Source organism: Maniola jurtina, chromosome 2 (assembly GCF_905333055.1).
Source record: "Maniola jurtina chromosome 2, ilManJurt1.1, whole genome shotgun sequence".
NCBI classification, from domain to species: domain Eukaryota; kingdom Metazoa; phylum Arthropoda; class Insecta; order Lepidoptera; family Nymphalidae; genus Maniola; species Maniola jurtina.
Window position 1 is genome coordinate 272,133 of NC_060030.1, and position 27,379 is coordinate 299,511.

Genomic DNA, 27,379 nt, shown 5'->3' on the forward strand with positions numbered 1-27,379 from the left:
GATGAACAATATGCAAGCCCGCTCCTTCCACATTCACATAGGGCTGCCACATACCTGGTGTTTAAATAAATCAAAGTTATATTAAATACCTGCGAGGACCATGGATTTAAGTTTTTAAAAGCCCGTAGGGACTCTTAGATTTTCCGGGATCAAAGTACTTAGTCTATATTCCAGGATGCAAGCTCTTTCTGTACCAAGAAGATGATGACTGCATCTTAGATTTGGATTTCTAAATCTCACTGGAAATTCCATGGCCAAAAGTAGCCTATATGTGCTTTCTTGGGATGCAAGCTATCTTTGCATCTTTAATCAAAATCGGTTACACAGATGGGCCGCGAAAAGCTACCAGATAGACAAGAAGACAGACACACTTTCACATTTATAATATGAGTGTGGATTTTATGCTGCTATATATGCTACTAATTTATGCCCTCAACTTCATCCGCGTAGACTAGATAAATCTCAAACCCCTATTTTACCCCCTTAGAGGTTGAAAGTAAAATCCTTTCTTAGCGAATGCCTATGTGATAATAGCTATCTGCATGCCAAATGTTGAGTCAGGCAATTTATATACATAGATGTAAGTCTGTGGCAACCCTATTGCCAACCGCAAGCTTTCAAGTCCACACGGACACTCTGCTCTACCCAGTATAATATTGTAGTCTTTGCTCTGCTCGTCGTTACACTGCAAGATGCACGCATGTGTAACCACCTACTAAGAATTAAATCCTCTCAACTCTACACGTAGCATAGGATTAAAAAAAAAATGCTGTAACTGTAATATTTTATTTTATGTCGATTAAGTCCACCAAAAAGCCAAAAAAATACCTGTAATGATGTTGTAAAATGCGAAAAAGCCGTGAAAACGTAACAGAGAAATACCTAGTTAGACATAATTTCGCATTTATAATAATACTAGAGGATGCCCGCGACTTCATCCACGTGAATTTAGGTTTTTAAAGATCCGGAGGGAACTATTTGATTTTCCGGGATAAAATGCCTATGTTAATTACAGGAAAAGCTACCTCGGTACCAAATTTCATACAAATCGGCTAAGCGGATAGGTTTTAGGAATCCCGTTTGAACTCTTTGATTTTCCGGGATAAAAACTAGCCTATGTCCGTCCCCGGGATATAAGCTAACCCTGTACCAAATTTCGTCAGAATCGGTTAAACTGTTGGGCCGTGAAAAAGAAGAAGACAGACAGATAGACAGACACACTTTTGCATTTATAATATTAGTATCCAGATTATCTAGTATGGAAGTTTGAATAGTAGGTATTATGTGCCATTTAAAAATAGGTTTTTATATATCATTTTACTCGTTTGTTTAAAAATATCCGTTCTTTTTGATTTCATTAGTTTTTGTGAGTTCAGACTGAGGACCAATCGCCCATTGCCAATGTTGAGAAGATTGAAAATAGACGACAAAAAGCTATTAGTCAAAGAAGCGTTGAGCGAACGCTTCGCAGATCATTAGTTTCGTTAAACTTCCGAGTTAATTAAACTTCTCACTTCTCGGTCGCAGCAAAAACGATGCCCAAACCATTCTGCCTTCACTATTAAAACTAACTGGTAACTAGAACAAAATATCTGACGTCGTTTCTAACGTTTCTATTAGAAGGGTCGAGGGTTCGATCCCGGGCACGCACTTCTAACTTTTTAGAGTTAAGTAGGTGCATTTTAGGTAATATCAAAATAATAGGAACGAAAAAATTGTGAGAAAGCCTGCATGCCTGAGAGTTCACCATAATGTTCTCAAAGGTATGTGAAGTCTGCCAATTCGCACTTGGCCAGCGTAGAAGACTATGGCTTAAACCTTTCTCATTCTGAGAGGAGACTCGTGCTCAATAGTGAGCCAATGATGGGTTGATGATGATGAATATATTTTTTTTTATTTCTGACTAGCTTATACCCGCAACTTTGTCTGCGTGAACCACAGCAAAACAACCCCTATTTTACCCATTTAGGGATTGAATTTTCAAAAATCTTAACACAATATGTCTACGTCATAATAGTCATCTGCATGCAAGGTTTCAATCCGATCCATCGAGTAGTTTGAGCTGTACGTTGATAGACCAGTCAGACAACTTTTTCTTTTACTAGCTTATGCCCGCCACTTCGTACGCGTGGACTACAGAAGTTTCAAACCCCTATTTTAACCCCTTAGGGGTTGAACAGATATCTACGTCATAATCATAGATCAGTCAGTCAGTCAGTCAGTCAACATTTCCTTCTACGAAAGCTGTGCTTAGTATAATACATGGTAGTAGTGGAAAGCTATTGATGTGCAAAGTTTAAGTTTTCAATGAGCACTTTAGTTCGGCGCCTGCTGGTCATTGGTTTCATTGTAGTCGGCAAGTTAATTAAAAGTTTGCACTTCGCGGATCCTGTGCAGTGTGCAATAGTTTACTATTTTTCGTTTTACACTATTCTGCTTTATGAGAGAAATTATTATTTACAACGAACTGAGACTCAAAGGAACCAAAGCATTCGAACTCATGAAATGAATTTATTGATGACAGCATGATAATATTATGTTAAGACTCTACCACTGGCTCGGAAAAAAGGTTCTACTGAGAACAGCCGGCAAGAAACTCAGCATTAATTGTTCTTTAAAAAAAAACTGGCCAAGTGCGAGTCGGTTCGCCCACCGAGGGTCCTGTTGTCGGGTATTTTTTTTGACATTTTACTCGATAAATAAAAACCTATTATGCATAAAAATACAAAATAAAACACAATCCAATACCAATAACCATTTACCTTACTTATACGTGTTGTTTTAATGATTTAGTATGTTTCAAACCCGCAATGTATAGCGTGCCAAAACTCAAGATCAATGCTCCCACTTATGACGCGGCATTGACCCCGAGTACCTACCAAACGTTCGTTGACCTTTCGCATCAATCAGATGTTTTATTTGCAATACATTGCAAACTTTTAAAAATATAGGTTTTTTATAATTTTTCGCGTTGTTTTTGTAGCGTCTTATAAGTAATCATTTGCTAGCGTTTTAGTTACATTCTGTATATCTACTATGGTTTGAGTTTAAACCTGCTCGAAGTAACATGATTCTTTTATTAAACGCGAGCACTTCACCAGCATTTAGAACAAAAGTAATAAATGTAACATTTCTCGAAGCGTCGTAACTTTCGTTAGGCCATTGTTATTCAAGACTCGCGCACAGGAAATTAAACCCCGAGCGGAGTCGCGCGTATCTACGCGTTATATCTCGAGACACTGCTATGGACCTGCTGATGTTAAATTAAATGTCTACCTACACGCGTGCAACTTTCATACGTGTAACTATATGATGCCCGCGACTTCGTTCGAGTGAAGATAATTTTTTTTAATATCCCATAGGAACTCTTTAATTTTCTGAAATACAAAGTAGCCTATTTGTTAATCCAAGGTGTAATCCATCTCCGTTCTTTTCAGCCAAACCTGTCCAGTAGTTTTTGCGTGAAGGAGTTACAAACATACACACATACATATACACATACATACACACAAACTTTCGTCTTTATAATATTAGTGTGATTGAATGCTAATGTTAAATTAAATGTCTACCTACCTACACGCATGCAACTTGCTTATCTAGTGTAAAAAATGTTCTTTTGGTCTAGCAGAAGTTTTCGTTTTTTGATTGACTTATTCTTTCACTTTAACCACTAGGTTGTACCTAGGTGTTATGGGTATCTTACTTATCAAATTGTTTTACTTCCGTTCGCAGGACATAAGATGAATTCTTGTACACGAGATTTATTTGAATTGTCAAAAAAAAATTTTCAAAAGAAAAATAAAACCGACTTCAAAAACCAAAAACACTAAAAAGTAGAAAATAATTTTTGTTTAGCTACACATGTAATGTACCTAGGTATGAAGTCGAGCGAGCATATTAAAACAAAATTAGAAATCCAAGAGTGAAGCTCGCCCGACTTCATACCTAGGTACATTACATGTGTAGCTAAACAAAAATTATTTTCAACTTTTTAGTGTTTTTGGTTTTTGAAGTCGGTTTTATTTTTCTTTTGAAATTTTTTTATCTCACAATTTTTAGTGGCCCCACTGTACTATAATATGCTATGCCCAGTTAAAACCCTACTGTTTACTAAGCTATTACAGTGATCGCGAGCAATTTGCTCTTATCCATTGAGGAGTTCTGTTCTCCATCTCCGAAGATATTCATCAGATCTTCACCAAATTTATATGGGACCACCTGCACAGTATACCCTTTCAAACAAAAAAAAAATTTCCAAATCGGTCCAGGGGTCTTTGAGTAATCGGGGAACATACATAAAAAAAAAAAAAATAAAAAAAAAAAAAAAAGATCCCGACGAATTGAGAACCTCCTCCTTTTTTGGAAGTCGGTTAACAAGTTCTTCTACAAATTATGCCTACCACAATAAGTGGAAATGAGAGTTTTCAACAAACTTTTACGTAAATATTTCGTCAGTGCAAGCTCACGGTTTCACAACAGATGTTACAACAGATACCTAGCTGCGCTTACAAAACCTATCATTTTTAGCACAAACTGCTGAACAGAGGTCGTTGCCCCGAGTCCACGTATTTTATTCCCGTAATGCGTTTCAACTCAACGTTTACATCACAAACATTTGCACGCGGCAGGCCTCGGGTTTAATATACGAGAGTAGGTACGGAACCACGTGGCAGGTACACGGCACACAAAAAGAATTGCATTTTTCATAACCGCCGCATTAAAGCGCCGAGCTCCGGAATATAGAAAAGAATTGTAAACAATGTACGACGCGATGCAGAGAGTAGAGACCCTACACACTAGCTAGTATTGTACACGTGGCTTTTACATTTGAACCAGAATCTATTTATTGTAAAAAATATATTATACTTATGTTTTCCGAATTGGTGGTCTTGAGTATCGAACCATTATAATTTATTGGCCAACATAAAATAAATATTTTTGTTATTTTTTTTAATCTACAACCATTGTTAGCCATGTTATTAAAAAACAATAGCTTCTCTTTTGAAAATCGAAGAGTTTCCCCGGGATTCTCAAAGGCCCATCCGTTTAACCAATTTATATGAAAGATACAGAGCTGGCTTGCATACCGGAAATTTACATAAGCAACTTTTCATCCCGGAAAATTAAAGAGTTCCCACGGGATTTAAAAAAAAACTTAAATCCAGGCGGATGTAGTGCTATGTATGTAAGTGCTATGTATATATGTAAGTGTTATGAGTAAGAGCTATTTTTATGAAAATATTATAACCCCATAAAAAGCTTCCCAACAGAGGAGCGAACAGGAAATAGAATCGGCAGACGTCGGAGATGATAGGCACTTTCGGAGGTAGCCATGCGAACAAATCGAATTCCTTACAGCGTTTGTATCGTTTTGTTGTACTACTAGTTAAAATTACCAACATTTTCCCCATTTTTACTCAAATACAAGCAATGTTATCTAAATACATTGACTGACTGACGGATTGATTGACTGACTGGTTGATCTATCAACGCACAACTCAAACTACCGGATGGATCGAGCTGATATTTGGCATGCAGATAGCTAGAAGCGATGCAGTTTGGCGAGATATATTTTATAGGGATTATTTCGTGTCTTATAAATAAATAAATTAAAAAAATAGACGTAGACATTCGCTAAAAAAGGATTTTTGAAAATTCAACCCCTAAGGGAGTAAAATAGAGGTTTCAAACTGTCCACGCGCGTGAAGTCGCGGACATAAGTCAGTAGATAAATGAAATTATGTACAGGTTATGAATAATATTATTGAGGGCAAAATAAATCTCCTCTACCCCAGTGTGATATGTTATCTAAACTTTTTTCAAGGCAAGTTACAATCTTAAAACTAATCTCTATTCCATTAAAGAAAGTACCATTCTTCGTGCAAAAGTGTTTCCGGCTAGACAGGATGCGACCTCATATTGCAGCGACCTCTGGCGGCCCTCGCAGTAATTAAATACAGCTGTATTTACGTGCGACTTATATAATGTCTCTTTGTAATGTTCTTGCAAGGAATTCTCGCCTCTATTAAATGTGAAAATAAAGATGGTAGTAGCATAAATGTGCATGCAGGTGATTCCTGAGCAGTAATTATTATTCGAGTGCTAGTAGTGGAGCTACGTAGAAATTGTAGCGAAGATTGTCTGTTACATTGTGAATAGTGTAATCATTATTAATTAAGTATTTGATATATCATACAGCTTACACAGTAGCCGGCAGGAAATATTGCACATCTAAAGAGATTTCGGCTTCATAGAGCGTCATCTCAGTTACTCATACCTGTGTGACGTATGTCGGTCTTACCGACAGAGACAACGCTCTACAAAACCGTTATCTCTTTCTAAAATTCAGTATACATAATTTTACAATGTTTATCTTTGAAAAGATAAACAACACATTTTTGGTTTATTTTTTGATAAGTTAGCCCGTGACTGTTCGATAGAGGATGACAAGTGTAAATTAAAAATTTATAACACCAGCGACAAGTGAAGGTTACAGTAACTAGAAAAGAGCTGATAACTTTCAAACGGCTGAACCGATTTTCTGAGATTATAACTAAGAACACTCTCGATCAATCCAGCTTTCAAATAAAAACAGCTAAATTAAAATCGGTTCATTAATTTAGGAGCTACGATGCCACAGAGAGATACACAGATACACACGTCGAACTTATAACACCCCTCTATTTGGGTCGGGGTTTAAAAATATATGAAAATCCGTCATTTTCAAGATATATCACGTTACTTAATGATCTATGAAAATGGGTTTTCAAGCAAAGTACGTGTTTCAGGATTTATGAAAATTCCACCCCCTCACCGATTTTCAAAAATTCTACTCAAGCGAAGCCGGGGCGGAGCAGCTTGTCCTAAATAAACGCAAAACGAGTACAAATCCTTATTATCCTCCATAATATTTGCTTTACAATGCATAAGAACTCTCCAGTGATACGACTTGGTGGGACTCACGCCAGTGTAAAGTGGTTGTCTCGGCGGCGCGGTGCGGTGGTCTATCAAGCAGCAAATCTGCATTGCAAAGGATCAGCATCCACCAGCTCGCTCTCCGATGCTAATTCAAATATGAATGTTACATTTGCTATATTTATGTTACGAAAAAATCTACAGGGGCAATCACACTTCACACTAATATTATAAAGGCGAAAGTTTGTGTGTATGTGTGTGTGTATATGTGTGTGTGTTTGTTTCTCCTTCACGCAAAAACTACTAGACGGATTGGGCTGAGATTTAGATTGGAGATAGAATATACCCTGGATTAGCACATAGGCTTCTTTTTATCCCGGAAAATCAAAGGGATTTCTAAAAACCTAAATCCACGCGGACGAAGTCGCAGGCATCAGCTAGTGAAACATATTTTCCTCACCTAGTAGAGCCAATTTACAGTTTTTCAATAAACAGACAACAATATGTTTTTTTTATTGAAGGTAATTATTATATTCAATGAAAAAAACCAGCCATCGTTAGACATACAAGACTGACAAGGAATATTAGAAAAAGTATCCCTGTTACATTGTATTTTGTGTTAGGGTGTATTTTACGTCTGGTTTGATAGCAAGATTACATTCTTCTATTCAAGAGACAAAATCCAACCCTTTGCAACAAATATACAAGTATTTACACCGCATGAATAGGGGATTCAAGAACAGAGTGGAGAGTCGAGACGTCATAGCCAGTCAACAAAACGAGCGAAAAGACTGCCAAGAAACAATACACGCAAAAAAGCCAAACACTTGTTTCACCTCAGAGAAGCTTTCTGTAGCACCTTTAGCACGAGCAAATAAAATCGAACGCTTAGACCTCCGAATGTGAGTCCTTCTTACCTAAAGCCCAAAGATAATAATGGTTTAAATTCGTTTATTCAGTAGATACTTACTACAAATTTGTATAATTTAATGTTTCCACTTAGGTATGTGTTGGGTGTATCTAGTTATTTATGAAAAGAAATATTGCTAAAATATATTACAAATGATAAAAATACAGGAGACTAAAGTGATTTCTTCCTGGCATAGGCTTCTTCTGATGTGATAGAGTTTTGATACTCGAAATCTATGAACGTTTTCGAGATGTGTAAGCTCATACTAGTCCTACAGTAGGATAAAGCTGGGAGGAGTGACGACCGAACAATGGGAGTGCAGACAAATTGGTATATCAACAGGGTTTAAAATGTTGATGTTTCAGACTAGCAATACCAGCCTTTTGAATGACACTCACTTTGTTGTTTTATTCTTGAACGAAATAATTCATTAACCCCCGACCCAAAAAGAGGGGTGTTATAAGTTTGACGTGTGTATCTGTGTATATGTGTATCTGTGTATCTGTCTGTGGCATCGTAGCTCCTAAACTAATGAACCGATTTTAATTTGGCTTGATCGAGAGTGTTCTTAGCTATAATCCAAGAAAATCGGTTCAGCCGTTTGAAAGTTATCAGCTCTTTTCTAGTTACTGTAACCTTCACTTGTCGGGGGTGTTATAAATTTTTAATTTACACTTGTGTAGGTAGCTGTTGTTAAAAAGGAATTCGATTCAACTATCATCATGATGAACCCATCGCCCTCTACTGAGTTAGATGTATCGAATCCCCGACCCACCGAATAGGAGGCGGATGTTTTAACCACAAAACTATCATGGCTCTACATTGCATTATAACATAATGTTATTATACAACATGTATTATGTGATATTAGTTTTTTCCCGCGTCTTCGTCCGCGTGAATGCATGGTTTATTAAAATTGCTTTTGAATTTCTCTAGCTTGTATCTTGAGTGTCTAAGAGAGAAACCTAGCTATTCTATATCTCTTATTTGAGCTGTAAGATGTCAGTCAGTGAGTTTTTCTTTTTATACATATAAATACTTATATGTAGATAGGTACTTATGAGCACAGAGTATTGGCAGTTGTAACATTTTAACAGTGTAATAAACAAATATATAAAATTATACAGATTCAGTAAATGAGTCTCCTTGTCTCCGACATCGTAAACTGAAGGATCAACGGTTTTATGTCCCACAGCCGATACTCGAGCGCTCCGTGTCGTCACTGCAGACATTAAACTGGTGACGACCGCAGAGTTCATAAAGCGCTAAGACTCTTAACCTTAGGCTTAAGTGTTATTTATTACCCCCCGACCCAAAAAGAGGGGTGTTATAAGTTTGACGTATGTATCTGTGTATCTGTCTATGGCATCGTAGCTCCTAAACTAATGAACCGTTTTTAATTTAGTTTTTTTGTTTGAAAGGTGGCTTGATCGAGAGTGTTCTTAGCTATAATCCAAAAAAAATGATTCAGCCGTTTGAAAGTTATCAGCTCTTTTCTAGTCACTGTAACCTTCACTTGTCGGGGGTGTTATAATTTTTTAATTTACACTTGTTCAATTAATGTGATGAGATTAGGCACATGTTATTATAAACTAGCTCACTTCCGTGACTTTATCCGCGTGGTTTGCTCAAAATTCAAACCCCTATTTTATCTAAGGTTAAGGTTGAGAATTTTCAAAACCCTTTCTTAGCGGATATTACGTCATAGTAACTTCATGCCTTTCAGCCCAATCCGTCCAGTAGTTTGAGGTGTGCGTTGATAGATCAGTCAGTCAGTCAGCTTTTCCTTTTATTTTAGACGAACAACATCCATGTCATATAATAGGAGCATCATCATCATCATAATATATGTATATAGTATCTATTTTTATAGTGTTTTGAATGTGTGTTATAGTTCTTTGTGTGTGTTAGTAAATACGTCGCTACAGTTGCTTCGACTGACTGAATCATCATCATCATGATCCTACTTTGTACTAGATGCTGCCCGCGACTTCGTCGTTTTCTTTAGGTTTAGTTTTCTAGTTTAGGAAGTAAGTAGCCTATGTTTTTCCTCGGGATGTAAACTAACTCTGTACCGAATTTCATCAAAACAGTTAAACTGTTGGGCCGTGAATTAGCAGACTGACAGACAGATAGACACACTTTTGCATTTATATTATTAAGTATGGTAGTATATATAAAGAATTACGTCTCTGAGCACTGTTTACCTACTCAGAAACTTAATCCTAGGTACAGAATAAGTACCTAAAGTGTTTGAGGTTAGTTCTAAGCTGAGAGAGCTGTATGCAAAGCTGTAAGCTTCAGTAAAGTGAAGCAAGCTGTTGAGTGACAGCTTCTCGGGTTAAAAGCTCCGTCGGTAATGACTTTAAGATCTCTCGAGAATTAACAAGATAGCTTTACATCTATTCTTGTAAGAATTGTAGTTTTCTAAGACAAGTTAATAGTTTTAACCCAATTCCAAAAATAGGACGTTCTCAATACTAAGCATATTTTTTTGATCCCTATACTTACCTATCGCCACGAGATATACCTGATAATATGACTGACACCTGATTGACTCATTTTTGTAGGGGTGCGGTTTATAGCTCAAGTGTGTCAAGTATGTTAAATAGGCTACGCCAGAAGACTCGCTCCGTCACCCCTTCATTCAGCTTCACTGACTCGAACTCCGGTTCGCTGCGGTCACCGACTCGCTTCGCTTGCCACCTTTGCTTTTGCTCCACTCGGTCTTGCAGGCTTGAACCTCCTTCACGAGTTCTCCAAAAAGAGAGTGAGATCCGCCAATCTATACTTGGCTGTCATGGTGGACTATGACCTAAATTTTTCTTATTTTTATAGGAGCCCCGTGCTCAGCAATAGATTGAGACAACAAAACGCCTATATTTTTGTTTTAGAACATAAACGAAACATTTAGATGAAAATTTCGATTACAAGTAGGTACAAGCTCTACATAAATGCGAGCTATTTATATTCATAGCGTTACTCCGACACCCTTTACCCTTCAACAGTGTAAACTGGCAATTGTCAATAATTGGCCCATAATTCCTTTGTAGGGCCAGTCGTATTGGATTCGTGGCCCGAGCCACCGAGTAAGGATGTGACATAACATACAGTTTGACTAAGCCGTCTGGACAAAGCAATCATGCGATATGTGTGGGACGAAGGAGTGAGCCCAACTGGCCTAGGCAGTTAGGGCTCTCGTTGTAAATGATGACCACGAGATCAAAGGTTTTTTTTTAATTCAGATACAAGTTAACCCATGACTGCAATCTCACCTGGTGATAAGTGATGCAGTCAAAGATGGAAGCGGGCTAACCTGGAAAGGATATGGCAGTTTTCATTAAACCCATACTACAGGTTACTACAGAGCATCGTACCGGAACGCTAAATCATTTGGCAGCACGGTTTTGTCAGTAGGGTGGTAACTAGCCACGGCCGAAACCTCTCACCAGAACAGAATAGAAATTTAGAAATTTTAAAATTCTAAACCCTTGCCGGGAATCCAACCCGGGACCTCCCACTAATAATAATAAAGACCACAGCGCTTACCACTGCACCAAGGTGGCCGTCAAAAGGAGGTGTCGGACTACTGTGCCTCTGTTTATACTGTGGGTCGGCAACGGTCGGGTTTCAATTCCAGCCCGAAGCCTTGCATGCGTAGTGGCATATCAAAGACAAGGGGGTATGGTTCATGAGATAAACGGAAGATATAACCTGTTATTGAAGTGTAACTTCTTGTCAACTTGAGAGGTGGAATTCACGAGTACTACAAAAAGTGAAATCACTTAATTAATTACCCCTGATGGCCGGGCAGTGCCCGTACATTGAGTGAGACAGAGTTTTAGATTTTACATACAATTTAGTACTACAATACAGTAATAAGCTTTGCTTCAGTTAGATTTCGTAAGACACCTCAGAAACCGCCAGGATATGGAGCAGCTGATTTCCCCTCCACTTTTCACATGGGTACCTTCAAGTCAACAGTGAATATACATCTTCTAGGCAAGCGTGCTAAATCTGAGACTGCATCGTCACTTGCCAGTACGTCTGATTGCAGCCAAGTGCAAGTCTATAAATCTAAAAAAATTATAACATAAAAGGTGTAATTACAAGTTTACACAGATGATTACCTGCTTCTCTATAAATCAAGATTACAATTAGAGTAACAGAAGGTCTATTATAGCGTGCGAATATTGTAGAGAATGGGAACAAATAAAAAAATCGAAAATATTTATTTCACGTAGGTCAACTTATTTTATAAATTCATTTAAGCTTGTTACTTGTACCACGCTCTATGGCAAAAGCTACGCGTTTGTTTAGGGGCAAAAGGGTCGGATTTGCGTTACTCTGTTATTAACAAAGTTTGACAGCTCTTATCAGCTTATCCCTATTTTTGTTTCTTCGATTGACCCTTGAAATAACATTATTTTCCTTGTCTTCAGAATATTGTACATAATATAGACTGACTGTGAAAATATTTTGGTCTATAATAGAGGAAATGGACCGAGTGCGTTGGTTAAATCAGCATAGTATTTCAGGGTTCCGTTCCCGAAGCTTGCCAACAGGACCCTATTACTAAGCCTCCACTGTCCATCTGTCCGCCCGTCTGTCAGCGAGCTGTATCTCCTGAAAGTTGAAGTTTTTATAGAGTATGTATCCCGGTTGGGTGTATTGTATCAGTTGCTTTAACGGTGAAAGAAAACATCAAGAGGAAACCTGCATGCCTGAGAGTTCTCCATGATGTCCTCAAAGGTGTGTGAATATGATGGGCATGATGTATTTATTTTATTTACTACTAGAGGATGCCCGCGACTTCGTCCGCGTGGGTCTTGATTTTTATAGATCCCGTGGAAACTGTTTGATTTTCTGGGATAAAAAGTTGCCTTTTTCGATTACAGGGAAGCAACATACTTCGGTACCAAACATACTAATCGGTTAAGTGGGGAATCCCGTGGACACTCTTTGATTTTCCGGGATAAAAAGTAGCCTATGTCCGTCCCCGGGACATAAGCTAGCCATGTATTAAATTTCGTCAGAATCGGTTACACAGTTGGGCCATGAGAAGGTAGCAGACAGACAGACAGACAGACTTTCGCATTTATAATATTAGTATGGATAGGAAAATTTACAGCGAAATATTACTATAAGTTTCTTAAACGTTAATTACAGAAATATGGCCAATTAAAGATTTTCTCAAAAAAAATAACAATTTGTGAAAGTGAACATGTATTCGTTAGTACAGCAGTTACAAATTCACGTCCAAAGCACCTCCAAGTGTCAGTAATCAGGTATGACCTCAAACTATCATGTCTCTTGACACCAGCCAATCTCAGCAGCGATACAAAAGTTAAATTGGCGCCCTCGTCGCACTGAGTACTGAGTAACTTGCCAGTTACACCAAGCACTCGAGATAGTTCTAAGCCGCTAACTTCTGAACTACCATTATTGAAAATTGTTCTCTATTCCAGCAATAGAAAGTTTACGATAGTATCTCTTAGAAACTTAAGATTATACTGATGGCTGACTAGCACTTGAGAGCGGTCGTATCTCTAGATTGTATTTCAGTCAACCGTTGTACGTCTATTCCCTGCTAGCAATTATAAAAGGTATTGGTAGATTAAAGAAAACCGGGCAAGTGCCAGTCGGACTCCCGCACGAAGGGTTCCGTCGCATTGAACAAGTCATACAGAACACTTTTAAGTAGAACATTGCAAGTTAATAACGGACTGCGCCATCTATATGTGATTTATATATTAAATTTTTTGCTAACCCATTTTAATTTTTTTTGTGTGATGTAACCACATATTCGTGGTTTTCGGACTTTTCCTTTATTTATGCTATAACATGTACATACAGGCTAAACTTCATGTTTCTAGGTCAAACAGACAGACACACTTTCGCATTTATAATATTAGTATGGATAAAAGACCGATAGGCAAGCGACTTATAAAAGCGGCAGTACTTACTGTACTTAAATTGACTACGTCGCCTATAAAGAGTAACTGCCACCGTATCCGAAGCTGTAACCCCGCAACGCACACACACACACACACACACACACATCCCACAATGAACGTCCGCTCGCCGGCCGCCAGGTGCTCGATATTAACTTTTTGTTACTGGAAATAAAATTAACTTTACAACGGGTATTTTCGCGGAGTTATTGCATGCGCGTCTGACGAGGTTAAAAATTCAGCAAAGTCGTTAATGTCGTTAAAAGTCGTTAATTTTACTGTTATTACCTACTGGTGGTCACCAATGAAATGAACAAGTGTAAATTAAAAATTTTCAACACCCCCGACAAATCATTTTCAAATAAATAATTATGTATATCTAGGCAACGTCCATCTTGACAGCTTGACATTTGTCAATTGACACTTGAATATTATGAACGTAAGAGTTATCTAACCTTCTTTTCTACAAGAAAACTAGAAAATAGCTGATAACTTTTAAACGGCTGAACCAATTTTTTTGGATTATAGCTAAGAACACTCTCGATCAAGCCACCTTTCAAACAAAAAAAAGTAAATTAAAATCGGTTCATTCGTTTAGGCGCTACGATGCCACAGACAGATACACAGATACACAGACACACAGATACACAGATACACACGTCAAACTTATAACACCCCTCTTTTTGGGTCGGGGGTTAAAAAGATTAGCAATCATGCGATTTCGGAACTATTATATTCGTTTTATGCAATTAAATATCACTTGGTAAATACTTAACCTGAGAAAACCTATCCGAGAATCCATACTTAATATTATAAATGCGAAAGTGTGTCTGTCTGTCTGCTACCTTTTCATGGCCCAACAACTTAACCGATTCTGACGAAAGGTACAGGGTTGGCTTATATCCCGGGGACGGACATAGGCTACTTTTTATCCCGGAAAATCAAAGAGTTCCCATGGGATTCCCAAAAACTCATCCGCCTAACCGATTTGTACGAAATTTGGTATCGAGGTAGCTTGCGTCCCTGTGATTGACATAGACAACTTTTTATACCGGAAAATCAAACAGTTCCCATGGGAGCTTAAAAAATAAGCTTAAATCCAAGCAGACGAAGTCGCGGGCCTCCTCTAGTTCTCCATAATTTTCTCAAAAATGTGTTTAATCTGCCGATATGCATTGGACCAGCAGCATAGTGGAACTGGACCTTCTCATTCTGAGAGGAGGCTCGTAACTAAGTAGTGAGCTTACGATGGGTTGATTATGATGATGATGAATATTGCTCTTGAACTTATAGCGATAATTCACTTTCAACTTTCAAACATTTTCAAAATTTCGGAATTAAATGGAAAAATTATGAATTCTAAACACAGTAACATATCACTACTATTTAATCCTATTTATTGGGACAGTAATTTGCAAAGTTTTCAGGCGGCGACATCAAAAGCGATCCGTGGCTGAAGTCCCTCGCCGCCGGGACAATTATTGCAGAACAAAGGACCTCCTGGAATTTTAATAATGTCTCCCGGGATTAGTGGGCTTTACGCGTAGTTGTGTTGGGTGCGTGTGTGGCCGCTTTATGTGGAATTCCACTTAGTTGTTAGTTTAATATTTAAATGAAAAGGTACTCTAAAATTAATCAAAGTACATACTTATTTAAAAGTAACAGTCTTTATGCATAGTCATACTAGCTTACGCCCGCGACTTCGTCCGCGTGAAATTTCAGCCCCCCATTTTATCCTCTTATGGGTTGAATTTTCAAAAACCTTTCTTATCGGATGTGTACGTCATTATAATAGCTATCGGTATATCAAATTTCAGTCTGATCCGTCCAGTAGTTTGTGCTGTGCGTCAATAGATCAATCAGTCATTAAACTTATATTCCTCATTGTGGTCCCATCCATCCATGGTTTATTTTACCAATAAAATTGTACTACCAAGGATTTACAGACCTCATATTATTATCTCTTTTGTTTTAAGCTCCTTTGAAGTAGACGACAATTTCGGCATTTCGTCTTACAACAAACACATCTTATTTTATCCCGGTTTAATCTCCTTAATTGCTTAGACGCTGTTAAGCGTAGGCTTTGTTCCCGGGATCTGTATTTACATACTGCTTTTATTCGTCAATAAAGGGAAGTCGTAATTGCCTACAGCGAGCCTTTGAGCGATTCCACTCAATTCCCGGCTCAGCCGACGTGTGAAATTGTTGTTCCTGTACAATTTGCCTGAAGTTGCCGACCTGGCCTCATATTACTGTACCTACCTACTGAAATGCAGGTGGAACTGTAAAAACTATTTAAAAAAATCGCAAATGTGCACTGTACCTAATAATAGAGCATACTTCAGTTGAAGTATGCTAGTAGTAAGTAGAAAAAAAAAACGTCGAGTCAAATAAACATTTACAAATGACGATTTTGAATAGTTAGATATCAGAGGAACGAGTTTAATGAAACTGCCACACCCAGACTGCATCGTCACTTACTACCAGTTGAGATCGCAATCAAGGACTCACTTGTATCGGAATAGAAAAAAAAATGCATGTGATCTCAATCAATCTTCTGATCTCAATTTTCAACCAAGCTTATTTCCATTGTTGCAGCCTCCCCGTCCAGCAGCCAGCTGATCTTCCTGATGGAGCCGCCGCCACGGCTCTCGTTCTCCAACAGCACGGGCGCCAGCGTGTCTTGCGCGGCGCACGGCACACCCGCGCCCACCATCACTTGGCTGACTGAAGACGGCGTGCCGGTGTCAGATGTGCCAGGACTCAGGTGAGACTATACTCTGTTCCAGCCCCCCCGTCCTGGTTACAGCTGTTCATAGAGCCTCTGCCACGGCTCTCATCCTTTAATAGATGAGCATATCTTCTACACCAGTCTCCTGTCAAGCAGCCATTTCAGTCTCGTAAAGAATATCTTTTGTTTCGGAAAGAAAAAAAGAAAAAAGGAAAACGTTTATTTTGTCAAGCTGTGGCACACATCACAAAGGTAAGGGTTGGTTATCCCAGCACTTCCACCACTTGGCTTGGAAGGGATATGGCAGTTTTTTTAAGCCCCTTATCGGTTTCTACACAGCATCGTACCGGAACGCTAAATCGCTTGGCGGCGCGGCATTGCCGATAGGGTTAATTGAAAATAGCGCCATGCAACCACCACATTAACTTTTTTTACAAAAACTCATAGCTAGTGTCACTTGGGATGGCATAAAGTTTCTAACTATACCCCATGGATCTAAATTTGTTCAGGCATTTAGAACTTATGGTGGAATACAGAAACTATAGAAACTATATAGCCCCGTCTAGTTTTTGGTCCCGATGCATATCCTAACAGGAACGGCTATGAGTAAATTGCCTATATTATGTACATACCATTGCACTTATGTACTAATGTTTCTACTATATAGCACAAAGCGACTACAGCACTTAATTACATGGAAGTGCACTGCAATGCATTGATTAATTATTCGGCAACGCAAATCGATAGCCACGCACTTCATGCCCTACTTACTCCGGGATTCAAGCCTCATCTCACATTAGTCATGCATATTATAACGCATTGCTGGCTTACTATCGAGCACGGGTCTATTCTCAGAATGAGAAGGGTAGTCCACCACGCTAGCTAAAGACGAATTAGCAGACTTCACACACCTTTGAGAACATTATGGGGAACTAGCTGATGCCTGCAACTTTGTCCGAAAAAAATATTATACTTACATTAGGTAAATTATGTAGGTACCTACTGTAAAATAACTACTACTACCTGATATTCGTCAACTTTGTTCGGTGTCAGAACGTCGAAAGTAATGTGCGTTGATGGAATTAGATGAAAATATGAATATAAAATGTAGAACTATAACCATGTTATATTTCCTCTTCCTTCTGATGAAAAGTCTACTTTAACATCTTGAAATTCCTTATAGTAACGCCCATTTCTGTAAAGTCAGTTCTTGAAAAGTTTATCAGAATTATAAACTTATTCAGAAAAAGTAACCTTGAACCAGTAAATTAGAAACATAAAAGTTGTCAAAGGGCAAATGAACTTTCGCAAGGGTCCGGCATCGTCAGTCATTAGCATCTAAATTAAAAGGTGCTAATCCGGTTAAGGACCAAATTAATGACCTACTGAACAGTTGCCTGCCAGTAGCGTTTTAAGGTTCCGTAGTCAACAACGAACCCTTACAATTTCGCCATGTTCATCTATCTGTCCGCCCGTCCATTCATGGCTTAAATCAAAGACTCTTAGCACTAGAAAGCTGTTGGTACGGGCATACAAATTTATCACGCCAATAAAGGGGTAAAAAATAATGCCATACTTACCTCATACTACATATAAGTCGGAATGGATTTATTTTTCTTCATCCATCTCATGGTGTGTGCTGTCGTGGGAGTGGTCTTAAAAAGGTATCGCGGATATGCGAAATCTATCTTCGATTTAAGGATCCGCTTGCGAAGTATTAAGTTTCGAAGTGCTAATTTTTGCACTCAAAATAGTAAATAACAAAGTCACGTCATCATCTAGTTTTCAAATATTAGCAAAGATACCTACATTATGTGTGTATCGTAGGGCCGGAAAAATCGAGAAAAACTACATCGGCAAAAAACCCCTACCCTGCTCTGTGTATGTTACACACAGAGTATAGAGCAAATTACAGTTACCCCACAAAAAAGGGCCGCAAAAAATAATCAGGCCCATAAAGGTCCGTGGAGCGATAGCAGGACATCACTCATTCATTCAGTCGGGAGCAAAAAGGAAGGAAAACAAAACCCGCTCGCCCGTGAGTCGGTTGTGAGTCGTGAGTCGTGACACGCATTAATCTTTCCCGTGACGACTGGATTAGAGCCCACTGTAGCCTTGCTGTATGCCGTTTCACATCTTATGGGTACTGTGTACTGTGACACATTACTTAACAGGCCAGAATCAAATAAAAATATGAGAATACTAGATTAATTTTCTGTAAGGTGCCGAAGAAGAGATAGCAATAAAACTATATATTATTATAAAAAAGGTTTGGTCTGTTCATTAATGAGTTACTTAGTGAGTGAGTCAGGACTTTTCTTTTTATATATTTAAATTTCTTGTAATCTATCTTATGTGTAATAAATTATTATCTTTATTTTGTTGGCATTGTTAACATCACTGCTTAAATAAGCTTTGGTGGCTTTGATCTACAATATCTACGTTCTACAGACACGTCGCAGTGCCCGTCAGTCGTGAAACGGATAATAGGAACAGTGACACAGATCAGCGTGAATGATGTCCCTCTGATACGTACTCGACGGTAATACCATGGTAATACTGCTCTGACAGAGTGACGGATGATTTTATGTCACATTGGGTGTTCGGATCTACGACTCATTCTCTTTAGCTAATGAATGAGCTCTTCACAGGATTTTCTCTGGGTATAAGCGATCGTATATGGGTCCTTTTTTTTAACCTCCGACCCAAAAAAGAGGGGTGTTATAAGTTTGACGTGTTTATCTGTGTATCTTTGTATCTGTCTATCTGTTTATCTGTCTGTGGCATCGTAGCTCCTTAACTAATGAACCCATTTCAATTTAGTTTTTTATTGTTTGAAAGGTGGCTTGATCGAGAGTATTTTTAGCTATAATCCAAGAAAATCGGTTCAGCTGTTTGAAAGTTATCAGCTCTTTTCTAGGTACTGTAACCTTCACTTGTCGGGGGTGTGATAAATTTTTAATGTACACTATTTCCTTTTTAGGAACGGAACCCTAAAAACGCACCGAATTGAGAACAACAGTTTTTTGAAAGTCAGTTAAAATGGGCTAGAGTAGATAATAACATTATTCACAAGACATAAACATAAAACTATGAATGGATGTAACTAGATATTATTACAAAATTTAAACTAAGTACCTATATTAAGAAAATAGCTCGATTTTACAGTAAAATTTATTATTGAGTAGCCGCATAATTAAATATTTTCTTCGGTTATGATCCAATAAAATGTTTAATTCATCGAAGGAATAACAACATAATTCAATTTGGGTTAGGTATGCCACAAAACTTTGCTTATATTCCAACCGACTTAAATACATTCTACAGGATCAAATCCCAAACTTCATAGTTTAAGGCTTAATATACGACATCAAACTGTCGAATAATCCTAAGTTCCAACTAAGCCTGGTATTATCGTTTTAAAGTTCATGGAAACTTTGAGTGTATTCAAGCCATAGTAATCTTCATTATTTAAATGTGTCAAATGCTAACATTACAAACACATCACATTAAATCCTATTTACATAAATAGGATTGCTGTTTGTATAAGTACCTACTTAGTCTAGTCCTTTTTAGGGTTCCGTACCTCAAAATTAAAAATGGAATCTTTACAGGGTCACTTTTTTTTCTGTCTGTCTGTCTGTCCATCTGTCGTGTCTGTCTAGAAAGGCTATAGGGTACTTCCCGTTGAGCTAGAATCATAAAATTTGGCGGGTAGGTAGATTTTATAGCATAAGCAAGTAGTGGTAAATATATTTTATTCTATTCTAAAGGAAAAAATCTGAATCGTGAATTTGTGGTTACATCACAAAAAAAAAAAATTAAAATCGTTTCAATTTTTTCTTTTCGTCACGATGGTTCCTTTACCGGTAAGCATATATTTAATTGCCTAAAACATACAAACGCAACGCACAACTTCGTACATGCCCGAGATCGAACACCCGGCCTGTTGATCAGGAGGCAGATGTCTTAACCACTCGGCTATCGCGTAGAATAATAATGATTACAGCATAATTAGTAACGTGATCAATATTCTCATTACCATAATAGTAACTGTATTGTTTAATGTAGCAGTATACCGCTCGGTTCATTGAGCCGTAAACTGATAAGCGCGCATAAAACAGGCGTCGAAACGTTCGTTATCAATGACCTTGAGAGAAAATATAATATTCAAATCTTGTAGATTCAGGGACACATTAAGGGAACACGCGTGTGAACTGGCGATGGGTCGATCATGATGATGATCACTGTAGGGAATAGGTTACGTGTGTGTATGTATCCTACAATCCTCCAAGTTTTGACGGCCACCTTGGCGTAATGGTAAGCGCTATGGTCTCATTAGTGGGAGGTCCCGGGTTCATTACCCGGCAGGGCTTTAGAATTGAAAAATTTCTCTGGTCAGGTGGGAGGCTTCGGCTGTGGCTAAGTTACCACCCTACTGACAAAGCCGTGCCGCCAAGCGATTTAGCGTTCCCGTACGTTGCCTTGTAGTAACCAAAGAAGTATGGGTTTAATGAAAACTGCGATACCACTTCCAGGTTAGTAAGCTTCCATCTTAGATCGCATCATCACTTACCACCAGGTGATTGCGGTCAAGGGATGAACTCTCTGAATTTAAAAAAAAATCTCCTATCTATGACCTTTGATTACTGAAAGGCGCTAGGAGAGATCGTTCAGCACATGTCCGTCGCATATCACTGATATCACTCGCAGTTCGAGGCGTGGCCGTAATCAAGCCAAACGACCCGGCTGCGTCCGACGCCAGACCGCCCAGATACATATTCATGTATCCATGCATTTACTTACACATTTGTACAGAAGCAGGCGTTACTTAGCGAAACTCCATAACATAAGTACAACAAATCAAACGCTTAATTTGCTATAATCTGCTACAGTCTGTATGGTGCAACATGCAGAATGCGATGTCAACTACCTGGCCCCCCACTGCTAAATATACAGAAAAAGCCAGCCTCCAAAAAATTTACACGCACCACCACCACGCAACACCACACAAACTAATTAAAACTAAAGCATATAAAATATGACTTGTATTGGATGGCTATTCTGTAAATAAAACGTGATAAAATCCATATCAACGACAAAAAGAATTCACAATTACAGAGGTAATTAAAACACGCTGAAATTTTAACAGAGCACTTTACAAGGTGCATACAAATTTATGTAACGCGCCATAAAAGTTCTCATTTCCCATGAAAACACGCTCGTTTTATGGCCCAGCTATGACACAGGGCTGTCCATTGCACTATAACGCCGCGTCCGTTTCGCAGACGTTATTACCTTAACGAAGACAAAGTGCGCCTGTCGCCCGCCCCTATGAACTATGTTCTTGAATGGCACAAGTCATAAACGATAGCGGGATTTTTAAACACGATTTATTTATCTTTTTGCGTAGTATTCCTCACTGCTGAACGTTTCCCAATTATCGTAGTAGTTTCCCGGGCATAATAAATATCGCATTAAAATCTCAGATCTAAGTAAAAAGTAAAATTTATCGATACGACGATGCAAAGATAACATGAGACCCGTTATAAAATAGATAAATGACATGACTCTGATCGACGTAAGTTTGGGAATTATGTCCCACAGATTAGTAATACTTTTTTGGTACTTAAGTTTGATGCAATGCGATATAATATAATATGATGCGACAAACTTGCGTTGGTGTATACGTTCAGAAGGTCGTATACGCCAACAGCAAGTTTTTAGTGTTTTAACGAAACGAACTCGAATAAAACAGAGTAGTACTATCGTTTTTTAAAATATAAACTTTACAAAGTACTTTAGAACAAAATTTTAAGTTACAATTGTGATCCAGTTAAAATTATGAATATAAATAAGATAATCCATTGCGGTCTGCAGCCGCCACCGCTTCGCAGACGTTATTATCATAACAAAGATAAAGTGCACCTGTCAGGCGCCCCTATGAACTTTGAGCTTATAATATGCTTCAAGTTATAAGCGGATGCGAGATTTACATCTTTGCCTCGTTATATAATTATACCCAATATATGAGACATAATAATTTTATATTGATTTTGGTATTTTATAATTTAGACTAGGGGATATCAAAATCAAATGTTTTCAAAGCTTAATTTATGCATTATTTAGGATCTCTACCTTTACTTAACATTTTTTATCTTCTCAAATACTCACCAAAAAGAGTGTCAAAGAGTTGAGATTATACTTGTAATTATCTTCTCTTTAACGCAGACCCCGACTAAAAATATTAAAAAAAAAATCTATTTGAACTCAACCGGGGCGGGTTGAGCCATTAGCGAAATAATTATCATAATGAACTAGCTAATGCCCACAACTTTTTCCGTGTGGATTTAGGTTTATAAAAATCCCGTGGGAATTCTTTGATTTTCCGGGATAAAATTATCCTACATCACTTTACAGGTCTAGCACATCCATCCAAAAGATCCGTTGCTCCACTGAAGCGTGATTGGAGGACAAACCAATAAAAAACACAGTTTCGCATGTTTAATATGGGTAGTGATATTCGCCGCTGACTGATAACTTTTACCATGTAAAAGGTTCGCCCCTGCGATCATAATACATAATTTATCAATCATTTATCATACAAGCGGCTGAATCGGCGATGTTACAGAAAAATGTTTATGCATAGAGATTGTCGCCGATTTTTGTATCTCTCGATCCATTGGATCTGTCCCGCATTGTTTGAACAATAACATAAATTTTGGACTTTTATTGGAGTTTGAAATTTTGATATTGACTAATCTGAGCGATTTGAATTTAACCCGGGTCTCTATTTATTTAAGTAAGTATTTTAAGCTGTTTGTAATTATACAATTACTACATTATACAAACTAATTGTACAATTAGTCCATACTAATATTAATAAATGCGAAAGTGTGTGCGTCTGTCTGTCTGTCTGCTAGCTTTTCACAGTCCAACAGTTTAATCGATTTTTATGTTTGGTACAGAGGTAGCTTACATCTCGGGGAAGCACATAGGTTACTGTTATCTCGGAAAATCAAAGAGTACCCAACCCACGGAATTCTTAAAGGCCTATCTATTTAACCAATTAATATGAAATTTGGTACAGAGGTAGTTTATATCCTGGAAATTGACATAAGAACTTTTATCCCGGTAAATCAAGAGTTTCTACGGGATTTAAAAAACTTAATCCACGCGGACAAAGTTATGGGCATCACCTAGTATGATTTATAATTTCTAAATTGACTTAGATCTAGTTTGGTCTAGATTTTGAGGCACGGCTAGTTACCGGCACATTATGCAGCGATTAAACCGTAGTAACCGAGTCAATGGGTATAATAATATGACTGCCATACCCCTACCAGCAAGTTAACCCGTACCAAGACTGCATCATCACTTATCACCAGGTGAGATCGTAGTCAAGGGCGAATTTTTCTTATGTGTTAAATCCAAAAAACTTTTTGCTTTGACGCTCTAATCAGGTAAAAAAAACAGTAATCTAATATTATGTTTTTATAACAAGCCAAAGTAAATAAATATTATGCGTATTGATACATTGTTATTTAATAAAGCCAGAATAATAAATATGAAAATAATAATAAGTTGTAATAATTGCTACGCCACAGCTTTTTTCACGTAAACATGAAATATAATTATTCCGTTCGTTAATTTTACTTTGTAAACCGACCACGCTGGGCCAGCGGTAAACAGCGACCGTTAAACTGGTTAATTAGTAGCATACGTTACTAAATGATTTTGATATGAAATCTCATTAAATCCTCTCCAATATTAATAGTAAAATTTGTTTTGAATAATTATATTATAGCACTTGGTTAAACGGTTTATTCTCATATACATTTTTTTATAATGTTTTCGCCGTTCCAGCACTTTGGGACCCCAGCATCTAGATCGACTCGTTGAACTTTTTATTGACAAGTGTAAATTATAAATTTATAACACCCCCAACAAGTGAAGGTTACAGTTACTAGAAAAGAGCTGATAACTTTCAAACGGCTGAACCGATTTTCTTGGATCATAGCTAAGAACACCCAGGATCAAGCCACCTTTCAAACAAAAAAACTAAATTAAAATCGGTTCATTAGTTAAGGAGCTACGATGCCACAGACAGATACACAGATACGTCAAAATAACACCCTTCTTTTTGGGTCGGGGGTTAAAAATATCGGAGTTGATGGCGCGTTGAATGAGATGATGTTGTGCCTATCTATTCTTTTAATATTATAAATGCGAAAGTGTGTCTATCTGTATGTGTCTCTGTCTATTTGTCTGTCTGCTAGCCTTTCACGCCCCATTGACGAATTTTGGTACAGAAGTAGCTTGCATACCGGGGAAGGACATAGGCTATTTATAGGTTTTTATCCCGGAAAATCAAAGAGTTCCCACGGAATTTTTAAAATCCTAAATCCACGCCGATGAAGTAGGCATTATCTAGTATTAAATATTTTATATTAATTAAGCTATGGTAATCTTACTTAACGGACTTACCAACTAACTAAACTTGTATCTCAAAGCGGCTATCGATGAAAGCCTTCGGAGAAATTGAGGTTGGTCGATTGGTCTAATTTCAAACTTTTCAGATCGGCTAAATTACTTTTGACTTAATAATTAAAACCCGTGCTCAAAGCTACATTTATTAAAAAAAAAATAGTTTCTAGTTAATATAAAAATCGCAATCATAATCTAGTTCCAAAAAAGCCTAGGCTATGTATTATACCAAGTTTTAAAATTGTAGGACAATCTTTTCTCTTCTGGTCTGATAGACTGTGCCATAACATCACATCGCAGTGAGCTGACGGTGATGCAGTTTCGGCGTTTAATTTAACTCGTGTCCCTTGAGAGCTTAATTCAGTACAATTTGCGCGGCCGAGCTGCTGCGGCCTTTGTCATTTGACTATCAACGAGCTGTGAGGTGAATTCATATGACTACATTATAATATGTGTCTACTTTGTTAACAATTTCATCGTCATAGTTATTGATATAGTCCACAGCTGGACACGGGTCTCTAAAAAAAGCATTTTTCAAAGCGTTGTCATATTGAAGAACCGATATATTGGAAGGCCTGGTTCATTGGCGACAGTATTCGATCATGCATTCACCCCCTTCTCGTCAACGCCTCGGCGCTCACTCGTTAACCCCGGACTACCCCACACCGGATAAGTCCCGGACACAGTATATTGCATTACCAACATCGCAAACTACGTTGCTGCTAATTTGACACTAAAACGATTTCTAGGATGGTACCATTTCGTATTCTATGTGACCAAATCAGAAATGAGGAGATTCTTAGGAGAACCAGAGTACCCGACATAGCTCAGCGAGTTGCACAGCTGAAGTGGAAATGGGCAGGGCACATAGTACGCAAAGCCGATACACATTAGACTCCCAAACTGCCTTAGTATGGCAACCTTGCGCCTGAAAACGCAGCGATGGAAAACTCCACACTAAAGACATCAAACCCAGGGAGCCGCTAGATTCAGGCGGCGCAAGACCGTAGCGTGTGGAAGTCCATACAAGAGACCCAGCATATCTATGAGTTGATAATGATGATAATGATGACTATTATTATCAAATGATGCCAGCGATTTCATCCACGTCGATTTAATTTTTGTAAAAATCTTGGGAATTCTTTGATTTTCCGGGATAAAAAGTAGTCTATCCACGATATATCCAGCTACCAATGTACAGTCAGCAACAAAACCAGGTTTGCACCCGAACTAGCTGTACCTGACTGTACTAAATTTAGTTAAAATTAGGTAAACTAATGGCCCGTAAAAAGGCAACAGACAGACACTTGCATTTTATAATGTTAGTGTGGAAGTATGAAACTTACCTATTGCTCATCTGTGAAATAAATATGAACTGGGCGGCAGAGAGGCGGTACAGCGAAGTTCCTATTTGCGGTGAAATCCCAACTTTGAAGCCGTTTTGTTAGATGTGGCTCTGACCGCGATTAGTTCTGCACTAACTCGGCTATTTGTTGAACTATTTAACGCAGGTAAGTACCTACCTAGGTATGATTACTCTTTCAATACGAAAGCTTTTTTAACCCCCGACCCAAAAAGAGGGGTGTTATAAGTTTGACGTGTGTATCTGTGTATCTGTCTGTAGCATCGTAGCTCCTAAACTAATAAACCGATTTTAATTTAGTTTTTTCGTTTGAAAGGTGGGTTGATCCAAAGTGTTCTTAGCTATGATCCAAGAAAATCGGTTCAGCCGTTTGACTTATTTAATGTGACCCATTTTTTAACCGACTTAAAATAAGTAGGAGCTTCTCAATTCGTCGGAATCTTTTTTATTTTATATCTATGTTCCCCGATTACTCGAACACGCCTGAAACCGATTTGGTTTTTTTTTTGTTTGAAATGGTGTTGAACTACTGCATGGAATCCACAATACGCTGTTTATATCAATATGTTAGAATCTATCCAACGTAAATTTTTAAGATGTCTACGTAAAAGATTTAACTCCTTTAATGGTACCGAATTAATCTCTTTGGAACTCAGAAGGGAACACAAGGACCAAATCTTCTTATATAAAATTGTAAATGATCTTATTGATTCTCCTTATTTGTTAAGTAAAATAATGTACTTCATACCCAGAATGTCCAGACGAAACGTAAAAACCTTTTGTCTTCCACAAATCAACACGAACTTTGGCCATAATAGATTTTTAGTGAGAACATGCGATAAATATAATAAGAAATATGTACTTTTAGACCAATTTCAACACAAAATTAGTAAATTTGTAAATGAACTTAATTTTTTTAAATAATACTTATAAAGGCGTGATTTATACTATATACATTATTACTATATCCACTATTCATAACTATTTTATAAATACTTGATAACATACTAACTTCTTGT

The 27,379-nt window shown here is 37.8% G+C and overlaps 1 protein-coding gene across 1 annotated transcript in view; it reads left to right on the plus strand.

Moving 5' to 3' along the window:
- The window catches only part of LOC123872183 (Down syndrome cell adhesion molecule-like protein Dscam2), a 121,102-nt gene that overhangs the window by 77,886 nt on the left and 15,837 nt on the right, over window positions 1-27,379 (plus strand). Inside the window, exon 3 of the mRNA XM_045916359.1 lies at window positions 16,378-16,546. Coding sequence (XP_045772315.1) covers window positions 16,378-16,546 — 169 coding nt within the window. The remainder of the gene's footprint in view (window positions 1-16,377; window positions 16,547-27,379) is intronic.